The sequence below is a fragment of the Pectinophora gossypiella genome, chromosome 19, assembly GCF_024362695.1.
Source record: "Pectinophora gossypiella chromosome 19, ilPecGoss1.1, whole genome shotgun sequence".
Classification (NCBI taxonomy): Eukaryota; Metazoa; Arthropoda; class Insecta; order Lepidoptera; family Gelechiidae; genus Pectinophora; species Pectinophora gossypiella.
Window position 1 is genome coordinate 10504654 of NC_065422.1, and position 24375 is coordinate 10529028.

The 24375-nt window shown below is 37.3% G+C and overlaps 1 protein-coding gene across 4 annotated transcripts in view; it reads right to left on the minus strand.

Annotated features, from left to right (window-relative positions):
• The window catches only part of LOC126375636 (AF4/FMR2 family member 1-like), a 263770-nt gene that overhangs the window by 128929 nt on the left and 110466 nt on the right, over positions 1-24375 (minus strand). For 3 of the 4 annotated variants that reach the window (XM_050022661.1, XM_050022659.1, XM_050022660.1), the window contains exon 2: positions 21451-21711. The exons of the other annotated variant lie outside the window; for it this stretch is intronic. In XM_050022661.1, the coding sequence (XP_049878618.1) occupies positions 21451-21506 (56 nt within the window). In that variant the 5' untranslated portion in view covers positions 21507-21711. The remainder of the gene's footprint in view (positions 1-21450; positions 21712-24375) is intronic. 4 annotated transcript variants of the gene reach the window in all.

Genomic DNA, 24375 nt, shown 5'->3' on the forward strand with positions numbered 1-24375 from the left:
GGTCTAACAGAAAGTTCGGTGAGGTGCGAGTACTTAGTTCATGTTGCGATGGATACCTGTCTACCCCAATTGGGATATAGTCGTGAGCTTATGTTTTTGTTGCTTAGAAAAATAGATAATTTACCTATAACTTCAATGTACCTATTGTTTTTCAGGATTTGTATCCGACTAATGCCAATAGTCTAACCCCTATTACGTGAGACTTAAACGTAGCGAGGAGCGGATGGTAAAAACTATACACCTCTGCCTACCCCTTCGGGTATATGGACGTGATGCTATATTAAGTTGTTATATTTTTGTATTGCAATCAAATGCGACATGAGTTCTTTTTTTAAAAGTGTTAGGTTAGTATATACTTAATGATAAAAGAGCAATGCGCAATCACTTTATAATTACAATTACGTATATTAATAACCCTTCTTGTTTGTAGACGGTTGGGTTGGGTGTACAATATAATGATTCAGTAAATATTGGTGGATTCACCTTATAGGAATTCGTATTAAAAGTGTCTGTAATTTATCTTCTAATTATTCAGCTCTGCCCACCCCATTACGGACCACAAATCTTTATATCATCCACGTGGCCCTCTTATGACGCGTATCCCGGGTTGGCATATGACGTGACTAAGGCAACTCGTGTAGGGGAGTTAGTAGGAATCGGATAATTGCCGCTACGTCGAATCGCTTTGTTTGTACCCCAGCAGAAACGCCGAGAACATTAATAGCGGGAAAACTCCAAATGATAATTAGAATAGAAATTTCTGGAAAGTTATTTCATTTGATTTCGTTTGCTTCTAACGATCGGTGAATAGGTCACGTGTCTTTAAAGATTGCTAGAAAGACAAAACTAGTGTATTTCCCTGTATTTAGATCTAGAACAGCGATTCCCAAAGTAGGTTCCGTAATTCCGTTATTTCGTAGGAAAGTCACCACGTAGGAAAGTCCGCGAAATTTCATTCTTTGCAGGAAAAGTTAAAGTACAAAGTAAAGTGTTACAACTTTAAAATATTTCTTAATGGATGGTTCTGTATATATACTCACGCCCGTATACCCTAATGGGGTGGGCAGAGCATACAAGTACTCAAAAGACATCTTGCAGCCACTGTTGATACGAAGTCCTGAGATGAATATGGTGAACCTTATGGTGAGGAGAAATCAGCTTATCACCCATAGCAATTGGACATCATATTAAAAGGGAGATAAATCATAATTTCTATAGGTAAAATAAATAGTATTGGTGGGTGTTCCTCCGGCCAAGTAGTCCATGTACACCATTTGCGGCAAATATACAATAAGTAAAAACAAAATACAGTGGGTGATTCGTTATCTTAAAAGTTTGGGAACCGCTGATCTAGAAAAGTCTTCGCGTGTAGAAATAGGCCACAGGCAATCCTCCTGAGCTATCGAGAGTGCCCGTCATTTTCATTTGTCATTTCTACAGTGCTATTAGAGTTTCTCTGACTAACAATTATTATTCTTATTCTTAACAGGCAAACGATAAGGAAAATAAATATGAAAAAGGTTTAAGTAAATTGCGTTTATAGAAAAAACGGATTTGTTGTATTACAGGTAGGTATAACTCAAGCACTCCGTGCTTTGTTGTATTACAGGTAGGTATAACTCAAGCACTCCGTATCAGGGGTAACAGGGCAACAAGCACCAAAAACCATAAAGTAGAAAAAATACGGTAAACAATGAGGCACTTTCCAGGCTACGTTGAAATGTAACGTGATAATTACCTATTTTACCATTAATCGGGTACATCATTTTTTAAAAATAAACTGTAATAGCAGAAGCATATATAAAAATAATTCATCATCATCATCATCAGCCGTACGACGCCCACTGCTGGGCATAGGCCTCCCCCAAGGATCTCCACGGCGATCGGTCCTGCGCTGCCCGCATCCAGCGGCTTCCCGCGACCTTCACCAGATCGTCGGTCCACCTTGTAGCGGGCCTACCCGCTGAGCGTCGTCCGACACGTGGTCGCCATTCCAGAACCTTTCCGCCCCATCGGCCATCGGTTCTCCTCGCTATGTGTCCTGCCCACTGCCACTTCAGCTTTGCAATTCTCCGAGCTATGTCGGTGACTTTAGTTCTCCTGCGGATCTCCTCATTTCTGATTCGATCGAGCAGGGTAATACCGAGCATAGCTCTCTCCATTGCCATTATAAAAATAATTGTTGCTTGATATTTGGATCACATTTTGTATTTAATTATGTTGTTACCTATATTGCTTCTCTTTATTTTGATCAGAATAATAATGGGTGGAAGATGTAATTGTGCCTGGGTGTAGTAAAAAGGGTGCATATGTCTGTTATCCATGAAATTAGAAGGTTAAACGAAGGAAAATCTTTACAGCGCCATCTATATTGTTTTTTAGGAACATAGCCTGGAAAGTCTCTCATTGGAAAAGTGAAATACCTTTCACTTATAATTGAAACAATAGCGAACTCGCTGCAGAAAACTATCAACACTCTCGACTATATCGCTTCACTAAGTAACCATCGATGCGTTTACAGTTCACATTATTCCATATTTCCTAATATAAAACGTAGTGAATTGAAAGATATGTGCATACTATCGCGGTCGGATGTGCATCGTAAACCGACGTAACAATATTACGGGCGTGTCCATGTCCATACAACTGGACTGGAACGTTGAATCAACAAAATCGATGGAATATTACCTTTTCCGTTTCTTCAAGTCGCATACAAATACGCATCAGTTATAAAGACGACCTTTTAATATGTTTTCGCGGAGTTTCACGTGTCGTAAAGTTTGCGGACGAGTGGAGTGCAAAGTTGAAGTATGAACTATTGCGCCGGTCATACTTGTACGGCGCGTGCCGCGTCCCCTTAGCCCAGCTTCTTTTTTATTCCGTGTTCAATGCCAATTCTGTCCGCAAGTTTTCCGATAACTTGTGGCTCTGCCTTCCTCTGTCTGTATCGAACTACAACAATATACTTAATATACGCGTTGTTTACGTTTACAATTTGCGCATTGGTCGACTATTACAATATTACATGTTGGCCCGCGTTGCTTGGACGTGTCCTTGGCTCATAGAACGTGTTTTCACTGCAATTTATTATGACATAAACAAAGCATATGTCATCAGCATACTCGACGGTATCTCGGCAAAAGTTGTTATGGCCACTAGTGGGTATGTTATGGTTTGTTTATGTCGTAGTAACCATATAATTGTAATTTAAATCTGATGGACTTTATGACATTGTAAGGATAAAGCGAAATAAGAAGATACTTCACCACGCTGCTCAGCGGATTGGTGTAATCACTCATTTGCATAAACGCAAATACATGGCTCACCGGAATTCGAATCTACGACATTTGGAATGCAAGGCGCACGTTCCACCACCGGGCCATGAATTTTTTTTTTTAAAATAACAACGATATTATAACCTTGTAACGATATTATACTCAACACAACTATGTTTTTGTTCCGAGATTGTTCTACGACCGGTTGTGTAACAACCATTGTGGAACAAGTTCTTTTTTACAATTGTAAGAATGCAATTAAATAAAATTAAAACTTTAAAACAGGTACTTAATGACCTGATACAACTATTATTGGTAATGAAGTAAACTTTAGCCACCATTCAAGGTTATACGACTATATATTCACCTAGGTTAATTTTACTACAGTTCCTAATAACGTCTTGTCGTTATACAGGTACACGATTATCACGTATTTACTGGAACTAATTGACAAGTCATAATAAATCTATGCAGATCGTGCGACACAAGCGCATTGTATTTCTTTTTTGATGTGACTTATGGTAGATTTGTGACCGCATGCGGTTTGCATGAATGAGGTGATGGTATTAATCGTATTGTTTTGTTGTTTTAGCTCAAGCAACCATTTGGCTGTAAACCGTAAATCTCGTGTATTTCTCAGCCTTGACACTGGCAGAATTGTCAAAAATGACAGAAGCCATACTTAAAAATTGAATTGAATTATGGTAGGTACATCATGTTAAAAACATACCTTTTCCATTTGATAAGTAGCTGACATTGTTCTATGTTTTTAATCGCTCCTAGTCGAGAACAGACGCAAATGTATATTTACGTAATAAGACAATATTAAATATCTAATGAGGTAAATTTTTTTGTATCCACGACAGATTACTTACACATAATAACAGACTTACAAATTAATGGGTTAAAGAAACTGGAATATATCTAGTATTTCACACAAATATGATCACTTTGTTAATGAAGCGAACTGACTTTCATCCTCTACTGCATGTCTGCTTAGATTTATTGTTAGTTATTATTTATCGTCGGCTCATTATCCATCAGTACGTTACAGAAAAATGAAACGTTAGAAAGTAATAGATTAGTACAGAGGTGTTCAGTTTCTTCACCCACTCCTTGCCAGCTATGTTTAAGTCCAATGTTATGCGGAGAGCCTATTGCCATTAACCACAATGTGGTGAGTTGTTATTTTAACAAATAAATAATAAAACTGTTATATTTCTCGATTGAAAATGATTGGATATTTAATCGCTTTTCGACCGCAGGGTTGCCATACGTCAGTATCTTGAAAAAAATACAACGCAATATATTGTGACGGATTAACAATGTCACATCGCATAAACAAACACCGCAACCAGAGAGTTCTGTACTGTCACCGTAATCCTTCTTTCTCTCTTCTGACGCATAGCATCGTCCTTGTGTTTCTTTACTAGAAGTTTCCACCCGGGATTATTCTAGAAAGGAGTCGACTATTCTGGTGACTGAGATCATAGGGTATATAACGAGGTGATCTAGTTCAGTTTCTAAAGCAATCGGAGCAAGAAGAAGAAGTGAAAGTGAAGAAAAAGTGGAAGTGAAAGACAGTGGTGTAAGTTAAGCGCAGTGTTAGTTCAGTGCTAGTGTAGTGCTTCGTGCTGTGTTCGAGTGTCGCGAAATAAAGTAAAGTGACGGTGACGGAGTTATACCGTGAAGCCCTTTGCGGCAGCTGTACTGTGTGTACAGTGAATAAATTCGTTTCTCCTTGGACTCAATGAGTTTCCAATCCCGGAACCCACTTCCGTAACAATATCCATATTTACGTCACAACGAAACTTACCTATGCGTTATATTCTTTCAGAAGACCACCCAAACCACGAGGTCGATAACCGTAACCGCTCAATTCTAACTAGCAAACAAGCCGTACCTTTTAAACAAGATAAGATGGACAAACAAAAGGGTTACAGCTTTTAACTCGTCCGCTCGTTGTAATGAGAAAAGTCAACATGCAGTGGGTTAACATAATAGATGCGTCTGCGACTATCGACGCCTTATAGTTAAAACTACGTAACCGCCATTTTGAAAAATCACATTCGGATGTAATTTTGGTTACAAATCCTCGAAGCTAGATTCAATCGACGTAAAAATTTGTAGTTCCAATTTTTACCCGGATTGAAATTAATTGAAATAAATTGAGGTTTTGCTAAAGAAAATCATACCGGAACGAAATTTTTTAAAAAGCCGATTTGTTGATTTTCTCCTTAAAGCGACGCTATGAGTGATGCTAAAAAGGTTAAACAGGAAGGAACTATAATGTAAATTGTGTAAACTTGTCAACAGGGGGTTAAAATAGCCACATCGAAGCAATTCATCTAAGAAAGCAATATTGCTATTTGACATTTGTTTGCATTGCGCACTTACTTTTACATGCGCAAATGTCAAATTGCAATATTGCTTTTGTAGATGAATTGCTTCGATGTGGCCGTTTTAACCCCCCAGGTCTCGTGAACAATGTAAACAAACCTTTCTAGTCAATGCTTCTCTGTGAACTATCAATGTATTCACGATCGAACCCGGTTTTGTTGGAACAGTATGCACTTTTTTCTTTTCTTTATATAGTTTTCCACGATGGTATGCAATAAAAACTAGTCAAATAATGTCATCGAAATTGAATATTGTCTTTTTTTAAAAGGGTTAACGGCTCTGACCTAGTAGCCTTTTAAGCCTGTCATTAATTGATCAGATCACAGAAAATTCACAGATCACTTTATTTTTAAGTTATGACGTTTTGTTTAAACAATAAGTAACGTTCAAAATCAGTGTTGTCATATTATAAAATTATTACGTTATAGATCGTATACACGAGATGCGAATTGTTTTATCGCTTTTTGTTAGAATGACTTTCTAAACCACATCACAATATATAAAAGCAACGCAAAGTAGTTATTTAGTAAAACAAACCAAGGTTCATGTGAAATAATGAAAAAATAACAATATTATGTGACTCTTTACACGTGCGGAAAGGATGGCGATAACATGTATTGCTAAGTAGGCATTTGTGTTTGTTCACTGAAATTAATATAGATAAGGCGTGTGCAGTCAGATAATGGAGAGAGAAAATGAATAAATACAAAATACAAAAATATTTATTCAATAGACACGGTATACTTATTATATGGTATGGTATACGGTATGCTTATTACACTGCGATATCCACACTAGGCATGCCTGTGTCGTGGGTACCACTTCAGAAAACTGTTTACTAGGACTATACCTGTCACAGAACTACATACAATAAATAAATGAAAGGAATAAACAAGAAAAAAAAACAAATAAATCGCAAACCGAAATTAAACTAATTAGAAACAAAACTGGTACAAAATATTGTGTGTGTGTGTGTGTATGCATGTGTGTGTGTGTGTGTGATTGGTGGCGCACAGCAGCTAATTATTTATTCAATCCGCGCAAACATGTTTAAATAAAAGTTAAACAGTTAGGTAGCATTTTAATAGTGTATTAAAATTTATTTACACTACACCTTTTCGGAAAATCTTTTATGCCTTTTTTGAAAACTTCGCAGAAACTACGGTTATTCTGGAATAAAAATATTATCATCACTAATTTAAGAGCCACGCTCTTGTTGGTGTAGCATTTTCCATGCTACTTTTTTAGGGAAAAATGGGGCAGTGGTATCCTTCTTGCCTTCCGCCACGCAGTACCCTGTTTGACTCGAGTTGGATGGCGCCAGAGTATAGTCTATTTCAAAGCCGTACTGGGATCGCCTCTGAATAGTACTGACAGTTACTGCTGCCCTCTGTCAGGTTCCAGGTTACAGTTCCTGTGACTTACCCCTTCCGCCCCGCATTCTTTCTTGTTTCATACTTTTTAGAGCGATTCTTTCTGTAGTCGGCTTTTAGTTAAAAATATTTCTATTTATATTATTTTCATTATGTGTTTTATGCAAGATTTGGAGATAAAACCTGTCCGGAACATGTCTGAGCAGTTCCGTTATCAATTTTTATTACCTTTTAACTCTGTCTTTATTTACTAATCACAATTTATATTTGACCTAGGAAACTACCCAATTGTCAAAGTGATCCATCGGAGGTCGTCCACATCGGCCGTTGACCCCGCTCATATTAAAGGACAGTGTATCGCACTGATAACAGCCATATCGTGACCATACATAACTACTTTATATACAACGATATAGTTTAATACCGTAAATCGATAAAATTTAATAGATAGATAGTTATCATAACAAACATAAGCTCACGACTACAAATCAAATCAAAATCAAATCAAATATACTTTATTGCACAGAACTAACATTTCAACAATCAGACATAACACATGAAAACAGTACAATTTGGGCGGCCTTATTGCTCTAGAGCAATTTCTTCCAGGCAACCACCAAAAAGGAAACAAACATTTGCAAACAACTTGGATGCGGGGTGGTGCAATAAAAAAATAAATACCTAAAAGTAAAACTAAAGTTAATATAATAAATACTCTATACTATACGTACATATATTAATAAATACTCAATACAATATAAACCATATATACTAAAAATACTAAAAATATACCTAAACATAATTAGAGAAAACTATAATAATACGTCCATCGTATCCACATCTCACAGAGCTTTCTGTTAGACCAACGTGATAGGTGCGCCGTATCGCAGACTAAGACAGATAGTTATTTAGTTTTAATAGCCAATGTTAAGTAACGTAACTTTTTAATTAACAGTTTAGTTCGAGAATAGGATTCCGATAGTTCTTACAATAATTCTATAAATGACAGGGAAATATATTTTGTTAAGTAAGGATGATATAACGTGAGACGTTATCTATCTGTAATAAACAAATCAGTGACGTAATCATAATCAACACGTCAAATGTGTACGGTCACGAGCATTAATATGTATACACTTTGGTACCATGTCATATTAACTTTTTTGACAAATTGAACTGTAAGTCTCACTAAATGTCAAATATGTTAGTGCGACAGAGCTCTAAAGTGGGTACATTATATTACTCATGACTGTACTTACATACGCGCGTCCAACCATCATATTTTACGTCATAACAGGTGCTAATGAACATGGCTTAAACATAGTACTCTCTCTGTAATAGCCATTTGGGATAGATAATATACAGGAAGTTAGCGACATCGTAACGAATACTGAGGGGGATGATTCAGACCATATTCTGAGTTAATATCAAGTGGAATTTTCCATCGCGAAAGTATAGAATTGAAAATAAGTTAAAAAAAAACATGAATTTTGCGATGGAAAATTCCACTTGATACTATCTCAGAATAATGAGCTGAATCATCCCCCTTAGTATTTGTTACTTACACCCTGTACAAGTACATACAAGTAGATAGGGTGTTAGTGACAACGTAACGAATACTGAGGGGGATGATTCAGACCATGATTTCTGAGTTAATATCAAGTGGAATTTTTATCATCACTCACTCATTTTTATTAAAGTAAGACCCAGAGGGGGTGAGGTCGGGCCACGATACGAATTGGTGCGGGGCGGAGATATACCGGTTTTTTTTTAATCTTTATTTAAAGAGCTTCGTCACTACATTTACCGTTTTATACGTATTTTATTCACCGACATGAGTTATCAATTCAAAAGTTAATTTCTGTTCTCCACATCAAAGCCGTTTTGATTGCACGTGGGAATAACATTATGTAATCATAATAATGTGTTTATTCCAACAGTTCACTGCATGTAGGTCTGGGGGGTCTGAATATGCCACACTGAAACAATTCATCTAAAAAACACACATATGACACATTTGGGCATAGGTATAAAAGTCAGTATTTACCTGGGGCATGGGAGTGCCCCCGCCAAGACGAGCAAAGCGAAGCGCAAGGGCAAGGCACTATCTACCTTTTCTCGATACGTTTCGTAGATTTTTTGAACCCTAATAACTCAGGTTCGAATTATAGCCCCATGTATTGCCTATTTTGTAGAGTTCATGAACTTAGTTTTTGTATAGTTAAGGCGCGTAGAGTTAGAAGCTTGAATCTACATGAGATCTGATAATGTTTTGACATTACGATTGATATGTTCTCGTCTTGGTAACATTTTATATGAAAATGTTGTGATTTTATTTAAATATTGTTAGTAGTATAATTCTATCTAACGGTTGAACTTATCTAATTTCCAAACCCAAATCACGAAATTCCCTATCCATTCTCTCACCCCATCTAATCAGCCCGATTTGACTTTTGCTGGGGTCCTTAAAATCAATGCAGCAAATAATAATAACTTAAGAGAACCCCTACCCAAAATGCTTCATCTAGGTAAGTTTTTGCGATGTTCTCTTTAATGAAAAAAATCACCAAAAAAAGTTATTGTAATATACAATACGTATTGACTACCGTTATTTCTTATTGTAAAAGGACCATAGAAACAGGAAACGCTACAGCTTTAAAATAACCGAAAGAAAGAAAGAAACCGAAAAACATAATTTTAGAAAACAATTGAGTTAGTTTCTATGATCAGAAAGTTGCAAATTGAAATAATACACAACCATTGTAAACAGCCAACAAAAGGTCTGCGCGCGTCAATAAATATAAAACAATTTTACAAAACTTAACACTTATCTTAATAAGAATTCCTTTAAAAAAATATTTGTTTTCAAATTCTTGTTAAACAGAATTATAATTCAATAATATTTTTTTTTTTTTTAATTTTTTAGCGTGGTGGAGAATGCTCCATACCCCCTCCGGTTGATTGAGGGGAGGCCTGTGCCCAGCAGTGGGACGTATATAGGCAGTTTATGTTATGTTATGTAATATTTTTTTAACGCGCTCGGTCTGCGATTGTTGAAGTAAAGCAACTTTCGCAAAGGCCGGTCATAGGATGGGTGACCACAAAAAAAAAAGCTTTCATCTCGAGCTCCTCCGTGCTTCGGAAGGCACGTTAAGCCGTTGGTCCCGGCTGCATTAGCAGTCGTTAATAACCATCAATCCGAACTGGGCCCGCGGGATGGTTTAAGGCCCGATCTCCCTATCCATCCATAGGGAAGGCCCGTGCGCCAGCAGTGGGGACGTTAATGGGCTGATGATGATGAATATTTTTTTATGTAACGTAATGAAATGACGTGAACAAAGCTGTACAAAAGGAGAGTAAAGGTATAGAATAAAGAATCAAATAAAGAATTTGATTTGATTTGATTTGAATAAAGAATAATATTGCGTATAGAACGGTAACTCTCCGCCCCGCACCAATAAGAATCGGGCAGCGACCTCGCACCTTCTGGGTCTTACCCGCTAAAAGGTCGTAAGCCGCCATGAAGAAGGGGGAGCGCGCGCGGATTGTCTCAGTCGCACTTACGCGGTAAGACGGGACTCGGTAAGAATGTGATTTTTGTATGGAGTATCTGGGCTGTGGTAAAGCGTAACAACATTATTATTAAATAATATTAACTATGTATTGAACCCTTGCCCAGGGATACGGGTGAAGACCTCAACGGTTGCAGAGGCGAAGATGGGAGCCATCGGTACGGCAATGCAGGACGGAAGGGGCAAATCACAGGGACTGTAACCTGGAACCTGACAGAGGGCAGCAGTAACTGTCAGTACTAGTCAGAGGCGGAGGACAGGAGTCCTAGTATGGCTTTGTAATAGACTACTCTGGGCGCCATCCCACTTGCGTCAGACAGAGTACTGCGGGGCGGAAGGCAAGAGGGAAACCACTGCCCTATTTTTCCCTAATAAAGTAGCATGGAAAATGCTGCAGCGACAAGAGCGTGACTCTTAAATTGATGATGATGATGTATTATAAATGGTTGCTCAAGGTGTTCTTTACCTTCATTTCTGAGTCACTATTTGAATAATTAATTCTTCCTTTCGACGCTTTAACGTTAATTCCTTTTATTCTAGCATAGGTACTTGAAATAAAATGATAGTATTTCATTAAAATTGAATTTCATTAAAACTTGTTTACAAATCGAAACGAAGTAGGTACCTACTTGAAAGTTAAGTATGGCAGGTCTCAATATAATTAGAAATATCGTGCAGTTCACAAAACGTTACTTAAACCGTGACCTGGTTTGGTAATTCTTTGTTATGGAAGTGTGTTTTAATGTATATTCAATGTTATCAAAAAATTTATTAGATACTTAAAGATTAAAAAAAAACACTTGGGTATTTCGCGACCACTGCATAGAGGTTATTTAAGCAAACACAAGGAGTTTTATTAAGTGTTCGTTCACCAGTATAACTTGAAAAGGCAATGTCAAAAGAAACCCAGAAACGTAATCTACCTCTATCGTATGGGTTGTGAGGTGGATAACCAACCTCAGCAACCCTGGTGTCAAGGTTACTATTGACCCGCCAAAGGCCCCTGACATGGCTCATGTAACAACTACGTACTTACATCAGTAAGTAGTAACCGGGACCAACGGCTTAACGTGCCTTCCCAAGTACGGATCATCTTACCGGACGTGGTCAGCCTGAAATGTCCTTACCAAACTAGGGATCCCAAGGTAATTTGTGTGATATGCCCCCACCGGGATTCAAACCCAACGTTCAACTACTGGGCCACTGAGGTCGTTTAATCTAATCTTAATTGATCAACCTAAAAGTAATGCCAATAATTAGTCGTAATGTGTTAATAATCTGTGTCAGTAACACAGCTTGAATCCCTTAAACTCATTATAACGCATAACTCAGATAAAAGTTGTTTTCAGATGAACTGTGGCTCAGCTCATCCTATTAGGATCACGAGCATGTATTTGTATATGAAGCCAGAAAATGCTATTAAATGGCAGCCATGTTTGTTAGCATTTGCCCTAATCGCCACCCAGGGTTTAACTAGGCTAATTTTCGTTACAGTTCCAAATGCGCGGAGTTAGTTCGTTTTGTCATATGCAGTTTTAGTGCAGTGCCATAATTAACAGATGGAAACGACGCAATAACTACAAGTGGTGCTAAAACTGGTGACTTGACGATGCACTTAGCTGAATGGTAATGTAGAACGACGTATGTGCAAGCTGAGACTCACTGTTATGCAATAAGGCTTCGTCATACAATTTTTAATTTATTTTTTAAGAACGTCTACGGCCCTTGCCTATACAGCTTGTGAGAAGCTGCAGTAGTTTTAGGCGGATGAGACGTTCGGTATGTAAAAATAGACGATTCAAAGTGTAACGATGTTACCTAGTGAATAAATATATTTTTGAATATATTTTTTAAATATATTTTAGGCAATTAAAAAAGCAATAAGATACTAAAGAGATTGGAATAGATAAGGCTTTTTGGACGATATGGTCTCCATTGAATCATCTAATTAATTAATACGAAATGGTATTTTATGGTTTATGATCGCATTAAGTTAGTCGGTAAACTTCCGCGATAGTGTTATTATATCGGAATATTCAGTGAACAAAGTGTACCTATGTATTTTCGCTTCCAAGAAGCCGCTCAAAACCGAAAGTTTATAGGGACTTTTGAGTTAATTCGTTTGGGGTTCGGAGTAGGAGTCTGCTCCGAGGATGGGGGCTTATGTTTCATTATTCATCGTCATCATCTTTCATCATTTCATTAATTATCATCAAGAAAAAATACATGACTTGGCTGTACGGGCATAGTTCCCTTTGCCTTGCCCTTCGAGGAAAACCAACCAAAAAAAATCAGAATAGATAAATATTTGTCGGCTTCCGTATCTAAATATAATCTAGCCTACAAGATCCCACTGCTGGGCAAAGGCCTCCCCTTTCTCTTCCGTAACAAAATAAAAAAAAATCTGTTGTCCAACTTCAGTCTTACTACCCATAGATTCACCTTTATAAGTAATTTATTTTAATAATGATACCTATAAGTAGAAGACATTGTTCATTTTGCAAAGTGCTCGACTATTGACCCTTTACTTTCACTACATCACATAATTAACTATACATAAGTAGCTATGTACAGTACTATATTGTTTCCACAGCTATTGAAGGGCCAAAATTATGTAAATCTTGGGCCTATTTTCCTTAATATGGCTTAATAATTAGAAGGATGCCTTAGAAATTAAATACCAAGAACCTTTCATCGTAATTGTTGTGTGAGTGGGCTTCGATGTATTATGTTACAATGTTCGGTATATGAAAGCGTGGTTTTATGGAAAATGGTTCTAATTGGCCATAGTCGACAATGGTTCGCGAAACATGCACTGTGGAGGTCCGTGACTTAACACTTTCAAGGACATAACGTCTAATAACGTTCCGATTCTAAGGTGTCATATTATCTATTATGAACCATCAATGACCCATGGTCTCCGCCCGTGAAAGGGTTAACCTGTATTAGGTTGGGTTTTCCTCGCTGGTTGGAAGATAAATAGGTTCTGTAAAAAAACTGGACCTGTCAAATCTTCAGGTTAAGTAAGCGGACCTTATGAAAAACGGGATGTAGATAATGCTTCGCAAAAAAAAAAACAACAACGAAACTGAACCTTGTCTTTTCTTTAAATCTTTATTTAGGACATGACATCACATAAACATAAACTCACGACTATGTCCCTATATTAGGGTAGTCAGAGATACATATATATCGCAATCCGCAAGTTGACCTAAAGTACTCCCCACCACACCTAGCCTACTGTTTGACCAACGTGACAGGTGGTGAGCCGTATCGCCGTCTGAAATGGCCGAGCCAACCGTGTTAGTGACATCTGCACTAAAACTAAATTGTCATTAGTGCAAGTGCGGTAAAATATCGGGTTAAAAAATACCCGGTTATACCGGGGTTTGAACCGGCGCTCCACGTTTGAGAAGCAAGCTGATGAACTACGGGATATAATGGTATTTAGGTCATCGTAGACCATATTCTTGGTAAGTTTACAGATATAGCAACTCACATGTCGTAGGTGGAAGCCATTGCATAGCGGATGCTTTAATTTGGTGTTTATAATCTGTTTATGAGTCGCATCAGGTCACGTTGTAAATTACGTAGTTAGCACAGCAAGTACTGTTAGCAACAAGACGGGTAACAGCTGTTTGGGTTTAAAACGAACTTACTTGTAAATACGTCATACAAAAAATAAAGTTTTTGTCTTAGTGAAGGTGTGCATGATGTTAGCGCAGGCCCGGAAAGGATGGTGCAAATTGCAAATGGAGGAGGCCTATACCGAACATTGAGATGATGAGGGCTGATTGATGATGATGATGTGTCAATGACAGTTAAATCTACTTTATTATACATACATACATACATAAACTCACGCCCGTTATCCCTAATGGGGTGGGCAGAGCCACAAGTAATCAAAGACAACTTGCAGCCACTGTTGATACGATGTCGTAAGCTGGATATGATGAACCATATGGTGATAAGGGATCAGCCTATCGCCCATAACATTAGTCCATCATGTTAGAGGACACAATCCCTCTGTCGGTTTTTACAACATGCCCGGGAAGACAAGCAGCTGAACGTGTTCTATGTTTTTTATTTGCTCCCAGAACAGCATAGAAGCACTACTACTTACTACTACTTACTTTATTATACTCGTCTTATTTGTATTGTTACAACATAACATAAGTTCACGACTATATCCCAATTGTGGTAGTCAGACGTACATGCCAAATGAACTAAGTACCCACCGAGCTTTCTGTCACACCAACGTGATAGTTGGTGAGCCGTATCGCCGTCTATTGTATCGTTTCAGAATCAGAATAATTTATTCAACGTAATTATCATAGATAAACTTGTTGAAGGTAATTTTTCATCGTCTACGTCATTTCGCAAGGTGTTGTGGCTAAGTAGAAGAAATGATAAAAACAACACGTCTTTAAAATCAATTTAGGTATGAATTACAAGTTATTTAATAACTAGAGGACCACGTTAAACATATTCAAAAACTTATCTTTGTTTCCTTTAATTGAAAAAATGCCAAACACTGATATTAGGGCACCATATTAGTTAGTTGACTATAGAAAACCGGAGTGGAAATATGATTGGCCACCTGGTACGACACGATTCATTGATAACAAACATCATAGAAGGAAAAATTGAAGGGAAGAGAGGAAGGGGTAGACCTAGGAGAACATTTATGAAACAAATAAAAGAGATGGTGCAGGTCGTGTCGTATCAGGAGGTGAAGAATTTGGCGGGAAGAAGAGAGGAATGGCGATTACTCCACCGACAAGAGCGCAGCTCTTAAATAAAGAGAGAGAGATTAGTTATAGTGTTATTAGATTATAATAAAACAAGTATAAAAATATATTATAAGCGCATATATAACAGGGGCGTTGCATTGTAATTCACAGCAATACTAGACTAGACACACAAGCCGTCGCGCCGTCATCATTTAGCATAACATTAGGGTTTAGTTTCGAGTATGCAAGCCGTCTAGACACAGACTGTGGAAGCCATGGAGCTATGAACCAAAATACGCTCGGCCATAGCTAGAAGCGACAGTCGTTAAATAATAACTTACACGGTTTGTTACTATACACTGAATCTTAATCTCATTTAATGTATATCATGATAAAAATTATGGGCACAAATATATGGAAGCTCGTACTGGCTCCAACGGTAGGTACTTGCCGAAAGCTGTCAGAACAGTACCTACCTACATTTTCCTGACACGTCTCTTTAGCATAATTCTAATAAATCGTGCTACGTTCAACTCATATAGTACCTACGCCACGCGAAGATACTATTCCTTATTAATGTCTGTGTTATTTTCCGTTCTTGTTTTTTTTTTTCAAAAACTCGCTCTTAAATGTGTGATTAGGTTCTGTCAGATCTATAAACTTCTGTGCTCTGTGGTGGTAGCAGTACTACCAGTGTCTTATTGCTGTTCGCTTAGAACAGAGGAGGTTAATTCGAGCCAGTTCCCCAGCTTATTGGATTATGTGCTCGTCTTTACCGTGTTTAGTATGTCTTACATCAATGTTATCGCTTTGTTGGTGATTAGTCAAACTGAACTAGGCTTGGACATTGGTCGGTTGGCCTTTAGATCTTTAAGTCGTCGAATGCTACTCTGAAAACACTCGCTTTATCGATCGGAAAGGTAGGAAGCTTATCTAATTTACCTCGCTCTAGTGGTGCCTGAATATAAAGAAATAAAAAAGGAAAGGAAATATTTATTATTAGAGGACAGCTACACAGGCAGACGCTTCTGTATAGACCCGGACCTGTCAAATCTTAAGATTAGGTAAGCGGACCCATTGAAAACCTAGGTGATAACATGCGCGATACATGAGCCATTTGGGTAAAAAAACGTGTCGTGTGTGATTTTCATTACAGCTACTGAATTAACAATGAATCTACATTTATTGCACCCAAAACATTACCATAATTCTGGCGCAGTAGGGTAAAGAGGTGTCAGTCAAACAGTTTACAGTGACATAATAGAAAGATAACCTCCAGCGGTATAAACACTAAACAGAATAGATAACAGTGTTCTATCGTATAGAGTATAGAATAGCAAAACATCATTATGATTGTCCTCAGACGAGGACATGGCCTCGGCCAAGGTTCCTACGTCACCAGACTTACCTATTCCTATGTTTATTTGCACAAATACATATATAGCGGTCAAACGCATAACCACCCGTTTTGTTTCAGCGCCATCGGATAAAAGCATAACGGTAAGTTTCACTTGTTCACTGCGAAACTAGAAATATTAATTAACATAAACAGTCTATATACGTCCCACTGCTGGGCACAGGCCTCCCTTCAATCAAAAGGAGAGCATATTATGGTGCATACTCCACCACAGTGCTCCACTGCGGGTTGGTAGAGGTGTTTTTACGCCTATAAGCCGGGACCAACGGCTTCACGTGCTGTCAGTTTTTCGGACAATCAGGTGATTAAAGCCTGCAGTTTCCTTACCAAACATAGGACACACACACAGTCGTCACATGAGTCATGTCAGGGGCCTATGGCGGCTCAATAATAACCCTGACACCAGGGTTGATGCGGTTGGTAATCCACCTCACAACCCACACGATAGAAGAAGAAGATAGGACACTCTTACAAAGTGATATCGGCAATGTTTCCACCAGGAATTGAACTCGGACTTCCAGTTCGTGAGCACAATGCCCTAACTACTACACCAAGGAGGCCGAATAAAAATATTAAACTGCTAACATGATGGACAATTGTTAAGCGCGATGCGATAGGCGGATCCCTTGTCATCACCAGGGTCATATTAAAACTAGTTCACCAAAATATTCAAGGCTTCTCTGGCAAAGAATTAGACGTAGAATTATTTTTAGAGACATTTTTTATTGACATTTTATGTATTACAGAGCATTGGTTGAAGGATTATGAATTGTTATTCGGTTTTAAAAATTATCATTTCGCTAGCGCTTTCTGTCGAAAGATCAAATTACGTGGTGGCTCCCTTATTTTTATCAGAAATAGTTTAAAATATAAAGAACGCAAAGATATTACTGGACTTTCGATAGAGGGCACTATGGAGATTTCATGTATAGAAACAGAGAAACATATTGTTGTAGCCGTATACAGACCCCCATACAGTGCTAACTTCACAGTTTTTGAATCAGTGATGGAAAATGTACTGAAGGTCATATCTAAAAGTAATAAAGCCATTATAGTGTGTGGAGATTTTAACGTTGATTTATATGAAGTAGATTCAATTACAACTAGATTTCTAAGTTTGTTTACATCTTTTAACCTTGTTAATATATTTATGGAGCCAACTAGAATTACAGAAACAACTGCCTCATGTTTAGATAACGTTTTTTGCAATTGTGACTTTCAAGACAACAGTATCCTTAACTGTTTTAAGTCAGATCACAGTGGGCAGCTGGTCAGTTTTCCAGTACTTAAAAATGTTCAGAAAATTAAATTTCGTACACGACCCATCACTGATACTCGGATAGAGAAATATCGAAATAGTCTTATAAGTAACTTACCTTGTCCAAACTTTCATACAGACAATCCTGACGATTTTTACAGGGATTTCTTTACTATTATCCATAAAGAATTTGAAAATAATTTTCCTCAAAAGGTAGTTACCAACAGTCAATCATTCAAGTTCAGTGACTGGGCTACCGTAGGCATTCGCAAAAGTAGAAATACTCTTTATTCTTTATATGAGGAAAAAACGTATACACACACTGATAGTTTTAAAAGCTACGTCAAAAATTATTCTAAAATATTTCGAAAAGTGTGTTATACAGCCAAACAGATGCATATTAGTAGTAAAATAAAGACCGCGGATAATAAAATAAAGGCAGTTTGGCAAGTAATAAATAGCGAAACAAAGGCTTCGAAACCGCGTGAATTAGAATATAATATAGAATCGAGCACTGGGTTAGTTAAACAAGATAAAGATGTAGCTGAAGTTTTTGATAAATTCTTTACGAACATCCCTGTAAAAACTACAGAATCTCTCCTGTCCTCTCCTGTTCAAGCTGATATATTGTTGAAAAGTAATGTTACTGCTTGCACTGAATTATTTGATTTTAAACGCGTTGATCCGAGTAGTATTGTTAAAGTATTCAAACAGCTGAAACTTAAAACCTCGAAAGATTTATGGGGATTGTCTGTCAAATTGATGAGCTCTGTTATTGATATCTTAGCACCATATCTAGCTTACATTTTTAATATGAGTGTTGAAAATAGCACTTTTCCAAATTTAATGAAAATCAGTAAAGTTATACCTCTTTTTAAATCGGGCACAAAATCAGACCCCACGAATTATAGACCGGTTTCTATTCTACCAGTACTTAGTAAAATTTTCGAGAAAATTATTCTCGACCAACTGCTATGTCATTTTAATTTAAATAACTTACTTCACAGCCAGCAGTTTGGTTTTACTAAGGGTCGGTCTACAACAGACGCGAGTGTCACATTTGTTCGACACATTTTCGATGCTTGGGAGAAGTCGCAGAATGCCGTAGGAGTATTCTGTGACTTGTCTAAGGCATTCGACTGCGTGGATCACGAGACCTTGCTTTTGAAATTGAGGCACTATGGATTAAATAATGGAGCTCTCAGTTTGTTAAATTCATATCTAGGTGATAGGATACAAAAGGTACAAATCAATAGTACGACTTCTTCGGGCTCTCATGTTCAAATGGGAGTTCCTCAAGGATCCATTTTGGGGCCGTTCCTTTTTTTAGTGTACATAAATGATTTACCTTATGTAGTACAGAACCAAGCTGACATTGTACTGTTCGCGGATGATACTTCTCTTATATTTAAAATCGATAGAAAGTTAGAGGAACTTGACGAAGCAAACAGCGCTGTGTCGCAGGTTCTAAGCTGGTTTACAGTAAATAACCTAGTTCTAAATGCTAAGAAAACGAAGTGTATTAAATTTGTTCTACCAAACGTAAAGAAAGTAAATAATAACATTAAAATTAACGACGAGAAACTAGATTTTGTTGAACACACCGTTTTCTTAGGAATTACTGTAGATTCAAAACTTCAATGGGGCCCACATATTGTATCACTAGCGGGCAAGCTAAGTTCAGCAGCATATGCCGTCAGAAGAATCCGACAACTCACAGATGTACCCACTGCTAGACTTGTCTACTTCAGCTACTTCCACAGCATAATGTCTTACGGTATTTTATTGTGGGGTCGAGCCGCTGATGTAGAAACTATTTTCATTATTCAAAAAAGGGCAGTTCGCGCTATTTATAATCTGCGTTGTCGGGACTCTTTAAGGGAGCTGTTTAAAGAAATAAATATACTGACGGTCGCAAGTCAATATATTTATGAAAACATTATGTATGTGCGTAAAAATGTATCTCTCCTTCCGAGAAACTGTGAAAGGCATACTTACAATACAAGGAATAAAAATAAAATTGTTGTTCAAAATTCTAGATTAAGTAAATTAAATTCATCTTTTTTGGGGTTATGTATACGTTTTTACAATAAAATACCAGATAATATTTTAAATTTGTCAGAGAACAAATTTAAAGCTCACGTGAAGCTTACTTTATGTAAAAAAGCCTATTATAAGATTAATGATTACCTAAATGATAAAAATGTCTGGTATTGAATGTGTTCCTCTAGTTATTAAATAACTTGTAATGTACCCTCATTGATTTAAAAGATGTGTTGCTGTTGCAGTTTCTTGTCATTTCTTCTCCTCAGCCATAACACCTTGCGAAATGACGTAAATTCAAAAATGTTACATTGACCTTCAACAAGTTTATCCATGATAATTACGTTGAATAAATGATTCTGATTCTGATTCTGATTCTGATTCATCATATCCATCTTAGGACTTAGTCTTACGGTGGCTGCAAGTAAGTATGTATTGGGTTTAACCACTACGTTTGTTTGTGTCACGGTTCTACCTACGTCACGTTATGACAACCTTTGTGTAGCTTCTGTTGAGAATAGAAATACAATAATAGTATATCGGCTTGATTTTACACGTGCTACTAATTAGAGAATTATGGTGCAATCATAAAACATTCTTATAGTTATACGGACATGCATAATACGCTACTGTCTGCAAAAAAAAAATGACTATAGTCGTAATAATATTTTTTGGAAAAGGAAAACACAATGCATTTGAAAATAAGATAATACAAATAAAAGCTAGTAATATGTACGTACATATTTGTAACGTGCAAATTAAGCCCTTTCATTTATATTATTATTCAAGACACCGCAAGAAAAAAAAATCGTCCTCAGTTTATGTCCTCTAGAGGGCGCCACATTGAATATAGCGTGACGACTCATAGTCTATAACCAGCGGACAATTAAGACGCTTCTAGTGCTACCTCAATTGTTAAATTCTGACAAGTAGTTTAGAAGTTAGGTGGTAACAGACGCGCGTACACACATAAATATATACCTAGCGGTATAACACATAACCATCCTCTTTGCTTCGCCGCAGTCGGGTCTTCTTCTATCGTGTGAGTTGTGAGGTGGATTACCAACCTCATCAACCCTGGTGTCTGGGTTACTATTGAGCCGCCAAAGGCCCCTGGCATGACTAATGTAACGACTACGTACTTATATCAATAAGTAGTAACCGTTGCTTAACGTGCCTTCCGAAGCACGGATCGCCTTACTCTCGGACAATCAGGTGATCAGCCTGTAATGTCCTAACCAAACGAGGGATCACAAAGTGATTTGTGTCATATGTCCTCACCGGGATCTCCGGATCGTGAGCCCAACGCTCAACCACTGGACCACGGAGGCCATCGGGTAAAAAATATTGAAGGTAAATATAAATAATATCACACTTACCCAGTGCCTCCGTTTAAGGCGGTGACTAGGCCGGGCCTTTCATAGCACATATGCATACCAGCAATCTGCCACTGCACGACAATCTAGATTCACTGTTCAATCACTACACTATCAATATATATATCACTATGTAATTATCACTATTATTATATTATGTTTAATTGTTAATCAACACCACGCACAAACATGTTTAAAGCGAATAGTTTTTTTACACTTATCACGAATAGTATCAAATAAAATTGTATATAATTTTACGATCACCTAGAAGTATTAAAATATTAGTTACGGTTTATGATAGTATCATTATAATGCCGATACAGACATATCGCACGCACTTGATTGCCGAAACCAATTAGGTATTTATTAATTGGGGAAATAAATATTTATTGCTGGAACACATTTCAACTCGGAAAGAAAGAAATCATCTTAATATGATTGTCGTATTGTGCCCATTATATAGAAAATTTGCACATAACCGTATTTATTGACGTGAATTGTTGATTTTCCACGGATGGCATTCACTTGGCCGGACAAATGGGAACGCTGAGAGCTCACCCTATGTAAATAATCACGACTGAAATCCCCGTGGAGCCAAGCCACCTGAAGACAATTTGTGACGTTACTTTGTATTGAATTCCTGTGATGGTTTTTTTACCTACTCCCGTTATAATCAGAGACCACGGAATTCCACTTAGTACGATCCTGACACCACCCTCGCTTCTTCCACTCTCACCGAAGTCTTCATGCATGCTCGCTGGTTTGGAGTATTCTCGACCTGGCCTTTGGTTAAAACGTCCTGGATTTAATCGCGACATGGTCCATTTAGATAGTTCATCATGGTACTACGAACGTAATCTCTCAGTCGACTCTTACGACAAAACCGACATGATAAGCAGTAAAAAGTTTATTCCCTAACGACTTATGACTTTTCCATCTCAAAGGATAATGGGCGTACCTAAGCTGCGATTACGTATTCATAACAATTTAATATTTCAAAAGGAGAACGTCTATTTTAGGCAAATTGCTTGAGCTCTGTACAGACGAAAACCCAAAAGCCGATGGTATTTATTGCTCAATCCAAGATGGTTGTTATATAAATAACCTTATACAGATCGAAAGTACCGAAATGTCATTCCGAGCTAAAATAAGCTCAGATTATTATCTGAGAGGTGAACCCGTACCTTAGAGGAAAACGGTCGTCAATCTAATATCAACAGTGTGACGTCACACCGACACGCGTATCCAACGACGTCATCGCGTTTCCTTGGTTACCTGCTACCCTGCTTGAACCGTTAATTGGGAAGTTTGCAAAGTGCTAACATCTCTATTTACACTTACTCACGTAATAGATATGGCCTCCTAGGAAGTATAGTCTTTTATAGGTCGCACTACTGGTGATAAGTTTTCTGTCGAAGGCGATAACCGTCGACGATACAGGATTCCATACAGACGGACTTACCCCAATTGACTCCATAGAGTAAAATCTCAAAGTAAAGAGAAAAATATCTTTAAGCAGTAGGTAACATGATTACAATTCGTTTCACTGCAGGTGTATCCAACAAGACGTTTTAAAAGTTTGTTTCCGTAAAACCTGACCCGACATCATATCTAGGCCGAGCACCGATTTGATGCTATTTACTCATTATTTACTGCACTTCAAATGATCGTTAACATAATTACTTATTAATATTATTCAACGTAAATTGATTCGTTGAGAGGTTTTCCTGGTAGAAAAGGAGAACAGTATTCGCATGTCTATAATTAGCATCGATAAGATATCGTAATCACGCTGCGAGCGCGTGTGCCTTCCCTGTTTTGCCTCGTTTTTATGACAGATACGGAAATGTTCGATGAAATATTTACAGTAATAATACTTTGCTTGTTGTTGAAATATCTTATTACATTTTATTCAGTAGGCCCTTGCGCTCAGTATAAGATGAAATATACCTACTATATATAAATATATATCGTAATCTATATAACTCCAAAAGTCAGCCAGAAATATTGTTATAAATCTACATATATCATACTTATTTGATTTTACGAATGCGATTGTAAATTAATGTGAAAATTATTCGAATGTCCAATTGCATAGATAGTTAGATCAAAAAAGTAGAAATATGAATGTTACAAAATCAAATACGTGTCAAATAAGTTATTGTGATATATGAAGAAGTTATTGTTGATATACTTGTGTTGAAAAAGCAATGTTGTTATATCAGAGTATGTAACGGCTATTAGATTACATGCGAATTTTCCGGCTCCAGTGGTGATTAATTGCATACCCTCTCACTATAATACTGCTGGACTAATCCCCTTGTCGTTTTCTACAGTATATATTTATCATTATATTAATTAATCAAAGGACAATGTTCAACCTCAAAATGTATGGGACGAAAACCCTAAATCGACTTTCGCGGACCACGACGCTGCCTATATTAATAGATATGTTAGACTGATTAAATCAAAGAAAGTAATACTGATTGAATCTTTGGGGTTTAGAAGTTATGTAACAATATGTAAAAAAAATATACTCGCAATGTATGCATGCTATAATACCATTATTCCTTATTCTATGGCTATACCCAAATCATCGTTAATAACGACAATATTACTGCTACTTAATGAGTTATATCGAGTTAAAACCCAATGGATTCAATTCGTCTTACTGACACTAATTTAATAACTCATTATGACTGGTCAATTGGTACTACTTTCAGATTGATCGATTAACATTACATTTCTGGGTTGTCAGAATACAAAAATATATTTTTCCGTGTGCTACTAATCCGTAAGTGTGAGCGAGAAAGACATATGCGTACTCTTCCCCTTAATCCTTAGCGGCTGACGAACATTTAAGACTAAAGTAAGACCCAGAGGTGGTGAGGTAAATCTAGCCACGAATTAGTGCGGAGCGGAGAGTTA